This window comes from Rhincodon typus, chromosome 1, assembly GCF_021869965.1.
Source record: "Rhincodon typus isolate 14 chromosome 1, sRhiTyp1.1, whole genome shotgun sequence".
In the NCBI taxonomy this organism is placed as follows: domain Eukaryota; kingdom Metazoa; phylum Chordata; class Chondrichthyes; order Orectolobiformes; family Rhincodontidae; genus Rhincodon; species Rhincodon typus.
In genome coordinates this window covers 168,372,675-168,379,862 of record NC_063332.1, presented here as the reverse complement: position 1 = coordinate 168,379,862, position 7,188 = coordinate 168,372,675, and the positions used below count along the sequence as shown (strand labels likewise).

The 7,188-nt window shown below is 37.5% G+C and overlaps 1 protein-coding gene across 4 annotated transcripts in view; it reads left to right on the top strand.

The window, feature by feature from the left end:
* The window catches only part of LOC109935898 (probable E3 ubiquitin-protein ligase HERC3), a 56,470-nt gene that overhangs the window by 10,485 nt on the left and 38,797 nt on the right, over positions 1 to 7,188 (top strand). For all 4 annotated transcript variants that reach the window (XM_048615306.1, XM_048615241.1, XM_048615404.1 and 1 more), the window contains exons 4-9: positions 2,011 to 2,232; positions 3,432 to 3,523; positions 3,690 to 3,823; positions 5,092 to 5,246; positions 5,823 to 5,899; positions 6,666 to 6,775. In XM_048615306.1, the coding sequence (XP_048471263.1) occupies positions 2,011 to 2,232; positions 3,432 to 3,523; positions 3,690 to 3,823; positions 5,092 to 5,246; positions 5,823 to 5,899; positions 6,666 to 6,775 (790 nt within the window). The remainder of the gene's footprint in view (positions 1 to 2,010; positions 2,233 to 3,431; positions 3,524 to 3,689; positions 3,824 to 5,091; positions 5,247 to 5,822; positions 5,900 to 6,665; positions 6,776 to 7,188) is intronic.

The following is a 7,188-nucleotide window of genomic DNA, read 5'->3' as shown; positions in this document are numbered from 1 at the left end:
GAAACGTCAACTTTCCTGCTCCTCTAATGCTGCCTGGCCTGCTGTGTTTCTCCAGCTCCACACTGCGTAATCTCTGACTCCAGCATTGGCAGTTCTTACTATCCCATATTTTAAGGGTCTGGATTTCTCTCTTCAGAATTTGTACTTGGCCAGTTTAGGGAGCTTGCGAGAGAAAAGGATTTGTTCTGTCATAACAGAAAATCATTAATGAGATGATTTAGTAATCTTGCCATTTTATTAGTAGGAATTAAAAAGTAATCAACTTTAAATGGTAAGTAACCTGCCATGATGAAAAAAAAATCAAAAGTTATAACACCATATCCAATAAAACCCAGCTTGATGTTATTTTAAACTATTCAAGAATATCTAGGAATTTTAAAGAATAAAAATATCAGTCAACATTTAAAGTAAAATTTTACCTTGAAACCCCAAACAATGAAGGTATCTTCTCCGTTTAGAGAAAATATCTTTTCGAGCATTATATGAGGGTTTCTAATACTTCTGAAATCTACAGTGACAGGGTTTTACTTTTATATTGATCCCCCCTGTTTTGAAAAACCTTGCAATTCTTACCCAATTTCACATGTTGCTGTATCATTTAACCTTATTCCTCAATTATTTTAGTGAAGATTCCCTTATGAAGTTGTGAACTTTTATCTGGTCAATTTGTTTGTTATGTTGTATAACTGCTATATAAAATTTCCTTATATCTCTCCCTTACACTTTTCAAAAATAAACTAATCCTTTGTTAAAAGTTTATCAGTAAAAGGATGTTTATTTTTTCTGTAAAACAAAATCTGAAAAAAGTATGGACGCTGTAAATCAGAAACAAAAACTGAAATTGCTGGAAAAGCTCAGCAGGCCTGGCAACATCAGTGGAGAGAAATCAGAGTTAATATTTCAGGTTGAGTGACCCTTCCTCAGGACTGTTCTGAAGAAGGGTCACTCAAAGCATTAACTCTGATTTCTCTCCACTGATATTGCCAGACCTGCTGAGCTTTTCCAGCAATTTCTGTTTTTGTTTATTTTTTCTGTCTTTAGCTTTGCACACGTTTCTATTTTTCACATGAGTGTTGTTTGATCCCATTGTCTCCTGCTGTTTGTATCATAAGGATCTTTGCTTGCTATCTTTTATCAGTTGGATATTTCAGGTTTTATAGTTCCCATACCTCTCCTGTAATGAACATTTTGTTTTCACATCTAAGTGAAATAGAGCCATATCATTTTCAAGGCCTACTCTTTTTGATTTAATTATTGTTTACACCTTTTTGTTTTGTCTGTTAGGAGGAAGTACGTTAACTTAATTGATAGCACTTGTGTGTTATCCCTATGTCCCCTTCCAGGTTTCTCCTAAATTCAGGGTAGACCTTGCTGACATTTTCTGCTCACTCTGATGGCTCCTTGAATGATTGTCTTCTTGTTCTCATGAATCTTTGGCTTTAAGTGTTTTTGCTATCAATACGTGTCCTATCTAATTATTTGCAGTTGTTTATCAACCTAAACTACATTTCTAACAAGATAACATCACAACAAGACCACTGAGTGGAACATCATATCTTGAGGCTTGTGGGTCGGTTGGCTGGGATGGCTGCTTTGTGATGCAGAGTGATACCAACAATGCAGGTTCATTTCCTGTACTAGCTGAGGTTACCATAAAGGTCCTGCCTTCCCAAACTCACCCCTAGCCTGAGGTGTGGTGACCCTCGGGTTCAACCCACCAGCATTTGTCCTTCTCTAATGAGAGACCACCTCTATGGTCTGCTGGGACTTTGCTAACTTTACCTCATATTGAGGTATTTGTACTGTAGGAGAAGTGTTTGTTCACCGGGTAGAACTAACTGTTCAAAGCCATGAATCTTATTGACATTCAGCAACATACAAAAATTGAACTAAAATAGAAATAAGTTTCCTGTATTTAAGTTTTCTTGTAAACATGATAATTTGAAACTTAGAATACACTTACTTTCGCCAAAGGTTTTTTTATTATTCTTACTTCTTTTATGCTGAAAGACGGTCAACTCTTTGCCTGGGGACAGAACACTTATGGCCAGCTCGGTCTTGGTACAACAGATGCCTCCCAGCACAATCATCAGCGTGTGATATCCCTCATTGGGATGCCAGTGGCACAGATCACTGCAGGAGGAGAACACAGCTTCGCCCTGTCTCTCTCTGGGGCGGTGTTTGGATGGGGAAGAAATAATCACGGACAGCTGGGACTCAAGGACACAGAGGGTAAGAACCTTTACAGAAACAGTTACCCCTCCTTTTCGTTTCTACTAGTTCCACTTTCAAACAAAGGTTTGCATCCATCCAAAACCAGAGAATCATTTAACAATGGATCTAATTTTGTGTTTAGTGTTTAAGTTCATCAACTCTACTGACCTCAAAGAAAGCTGCCCACAATGACCTAATGATTTCTGTGGCATAGGTTTCACCTTTCCTCATATTAATTCCAGTTTTGCATCCAGCAACAATGATATCATCAAGTCAGCTAAGCAGATGTTTGCTTTGAAAAATTTTCACAGGCAGAGAATCAGGAAGTAACAAGCAAAATAATGATTGGGATACAGATAGAAGATGAAACTGAACTATCATTAAAGAACATTAAAACAATTTAAAAATCCATGGAATTTCACATGGAATGGAGGACGTTTAGGTTCCATAAATATAAATTCAACTTATCAGGGCCAGAGAATGCATTCATCAATAATTCTTGCTGACTACACTCTTAAAAGCTCAGTTAAGTCTCTGTCAACAAGATGTAATACCTGTCGAATAATTTTACAATGAAACTATTGTGTAAAAAGTGGAAAGCTCTTGAACCCTTGTTTTTCCCAGGTAAATTGAGAGGGAGGTTCATTGTTGTGGGTATGGAGTCACATGCAGGCCTGACCACATAAGGATGATGGAATCTTCAAAAGGCAATCAATTATTTCATGGTCACCATTATAGAAGCTAGCTCTCAATCCCACATTTTCTGAATTGAATTTTTGTCTATTTACCCAAGGACAATAATCCTAAGCCTCTGGGGTACTAGCTCAAATAATTTTACCACATTGTCACTACCTCCCTATTTATCCCTAATTTACTTGAAATTTACTCAATTTATGATAATTTATTTCTGTTTAAAATCACGTGCGCACTAGTAATTTTTTATTCTTATCATGTTTTCTTGACAAATTCCTGATGCAAAAAAACACATAACATAGAGCACTTTACAACAGGAGGTTTCCCCTACGTCAATCGTGGAGACTGACCGGAAAGAGGTTTATAACAATATTGAGTGGAATACAAAAGTCAGAATAATAATGATTCATTTAATGGTTTTCATTTAGTGAGACACCTCCTCTTCAAAATACCCCAGAACAGGTGATTGCTTTGGAAATAGTAGAAGGAATGTTACTTCATCAAGCTTTCAATCGTTCTTACAGATAGACATAAGCCTAGCCACGTAAAGCTGTTGGATTGTAAGAAGGTTGTCCATGTCGCTTGTGGAGAAGAGCACACTGCTGTTCTGACAAAGGTTTGTTCAGAAGCACTTAAATCATCTTTATTCAGGTGTGGGGATATCCTAACATTAAAAGTGACAATTTGGGAGCTTTACCATTGTTTGCAGCCTATATAATAAAACCAAAGATTTCCCTTGGGATCAGATGTAACATGTCCTCAATTCATTGTTTTTCCTTTAGGATGGGCTTGTTTTCACCTTTGGAGCGGGGTGTTATGGGCAACTTGGACACAACTCTACAGAGGATGAGACTAAACCTCATCTGGTCGGTTACCAGATATTTGGAAAGAAAGTTTCTCAAATAGCTTGTGGAAGGTGCGATCTGAAAACAAGAAATCAAATTAAATGAAGCTATGTCTCTTTGACTCTTTCTTATGTGGGAACCAGAAAGATTTGAAATTATGCAATACATTAGTCACATAACACAGATTGCCATGTGCCATGTAACTTCATCTGGTCAACTGTTTCATTATCCGTACAGTTCAGTGACAGTTTTAGATTGTTAAGATCTATTTCTTATTTGTGAATAAATAATAGCTGAGTGTGTGGTTTAAGTGTGGCAAGTGGACATTCAGACTTTGAGGAGCCTGAGTGGAGAGATATTTGAGAGTGTGGCTTGGGAATAATTGGTGGAAGCCTGGCACTGCAGAAGTCTGGACTTCTATTGTGGAGCTCCAAGGGACAATTCTACTCTTCTCACTAGGTCCCATTGGTTTTTGGCACTTGCCAAGTATGTATAGCCTGGGGAGATGGTGGTGTAGTAATTTCATTATGCCAGTAATCTATGACCCTCTGTTTAATGTTCTGGGACCATAGGTTTGAATCCCACCATAGAAAGTAGTGAAATTTGAATTCATTCTTTTAGAAAATGTTCTTAGTAAAATGGTGGCCTAGAGTTTGTGTAACCATTATTGTAAAAACTCCACCTGATTCACCAGTGCACTGAAGGGAAGTAAACCTGCCATCTATACCAGCTTACATGTAAAAACCGAAAGAACTGTGGATGCTGTAAATCAGGAACAAAACCAAAGTTGCTGGAAAAGCTCAGCAGCTCAGCATCTGTGAAGGATAAAACAGAGTTAACGTTTCGGGTCCAGTGACCCTTCCTCAGAACTGTGGACACCGGACAATGAAAAGTTCTGAGGAAGGGTCACCAGACCTGAAATGTTAACTCTGTTTTTTCCCTTCACAGATGCTGCCAGACCTGCTGAGCTTTTTCAGCAACTTTGTTTTTGTTCCTAGCTTACATGTGACTCCAGAACCATAACCATGTGATTGACTGTTAGTTAGAGGTAGGCAATAAATGCTGACCTAGCCAGTGATGCCTACATCCCATGAGTAAAGAGAAAAAAAATTGGCATCAAAACTAACAGCATTGGAATGAGAAGACAGTAGGAAGTGAATGGAAAATGGAACAGCTCTATTTTAGTTACACTTTCTTAGTAATCAGTAGGAGTGAATATTTAGAATTACTTCGCATCCAAAGCTGCAAGACTAAGAGAAATTTTGCATTGTTTAGAGCTAATCAGCAATGCAAAACCAGGAAAAATCGTGGAACGTTATGATGTGTTTATTTTAAACAGTTACCACACACTTGTCTTCGTTCAATCATCTGGGAAGATCTATTCCTTTGGTCGTGGAGACAAAGGGCAACTTGGAAATAGAGAAACCAAAGATCAGCTAGTGCCTCTTCTCGTCAACATAATGGATATAGTCAACAAGAATGGAAATGGAAATGGTGAGCAATGTAAGACTCTATTCCCCATTGTGCAGAAAATGTAAACGTTAATGTTGATCTGTGGTCCAATACTTTGCAATTTCAGCCAGACTTCGATGTTATTTGAAAAACAGTTAAAACTAGTCAACGTCATGTGCCCACAGGGAATATAAAATTAAACAAGTTAAATAATTAAACTAATGTTTAAAATAATTTTTCAGGTCTGTGGACAACCATACCGAGATCTATAGAAATAATTCAGTTCTCATTTTAAACTTTCAATTTCAGTCCTTATTTTTATTCACTTTCACATTTTGAATTCTTATTTATAATAGAAAATCCCAATGTAAACATGTATTGCTGTCACCATATGTTGCCCCCCCACCCCCACAATGGTGACACTGTAAATTCTTCAGTCAATGTGTAATTCTATAGGCTTTTTCCATTCCAAACATGGGCAAATAAATTTGCGTTGGAAGAACAAGATAGAAAAGAGTCATAAATATAAACTGAACACATTACATAGGGAAGAACAGGTCAACACATACTTTGAATGACATTGATGTCCACCTAACCTGTATTCATACATCTTGACAGATCATGAAACAAAGTCAGTTGTGAGAAGAATATTTGCAGGAGGAAACCAAAGCTTTGCAGAGTGTGATCGTGCAGTGGTAAGAATCTAAGTACTCCTTAAGTCAGTGTAGTGTTGCAATAAGCAGTACTAGTGTGCAAGACTGTACAATGGGAATGGACATTCATTTGGCTCAAAAACATTTCAGATCATTGTTTCATATTTGAAAACTGACTTTTCCATTTTTAATTCAATTCCATTCCATCCGTATAAAACTAAAACGAAGAACTACTGATACTGGAGATCCAAAACAAAAACAGAGGAACTAAGAATGTCTGGCAGCAGCTGTGGAGAGAGAAACAATTAATGTTTCAAAATGTTCACTCCGTTTTTCTCTCCAAAGATGCTGCAAGACCAGCTGAGTTTCTCCAGCATTGTTTTTTGGTCTATTCTGTTCAAGTCCTTGCCTCGGAATCTGGTGAAGTTTCATTCTTGGTAGCTTTGTCGCTAGTACTTTGCCATTCACTTCCCCGCTCAGGCCAGGCAAGGCAAGGAGACTAGCCCCAAGTCTACCTCGTGGAGACAAACCCATGCTGTGGATGTTATTCTGAAACATACACTAACCAAGTGAGTTAAACAGAACTCTTCCCCTGTCCATCCATTTCATTTATAATTTCCTTAATTAACCATTTAATAAAACTGAAACAGATTCAAAAATAATTTTCAGAAGTGATTGAATGTGGATGTGAAGGATGGAGAATTACAGGATTGTGGAGAAAGAACATTGTCTCTATTGTAGAGAATTGATGTTTCCCGTCAGTGTCCCTCGTGTACATTTAATCCTCTTGGTTTATTTTTCTCTTTAGGATTTGGTGTCCTCTACTGACCAATCTGCCCTCTCCACACTCAGTGCTTTCAGGCGAATCATGACAGTGGACAATTTACTGGAGCAGGAATTGAACAAAAACAAGAGAAAGTAAGTTGCCTTCCTGAGAAATTCATTTTGCCATCCTCAATTTCCATACAATTTCTTATTAATGCCTGTTTATGAATACCTTTTGTATTGATCTCCTCCATGCAAACACATGTTACCTGTCAGTGTTAAATCTGACATTCCCTTACTGATGTTAAAGTGACAAACATCAGATAATTTAAATTCCAGTCTCTTGTCGTACAGAGATATATGAAGAAGATAATCAATAGAATCAACAGTAGGCCAATCAGCCACATGATGAAGCCCCAATCTACCATTTAAATAAATAGAAGTGTTTAACATTTAAAAACGAGAGATAATTAGCAATAGTCTATAAAGTACCATAGACATTTCTCCATTAAAAAAATGAATTAATGGTGCACCAGTGGTTTGCTGTAAGGATCTTTGCTGGGTCC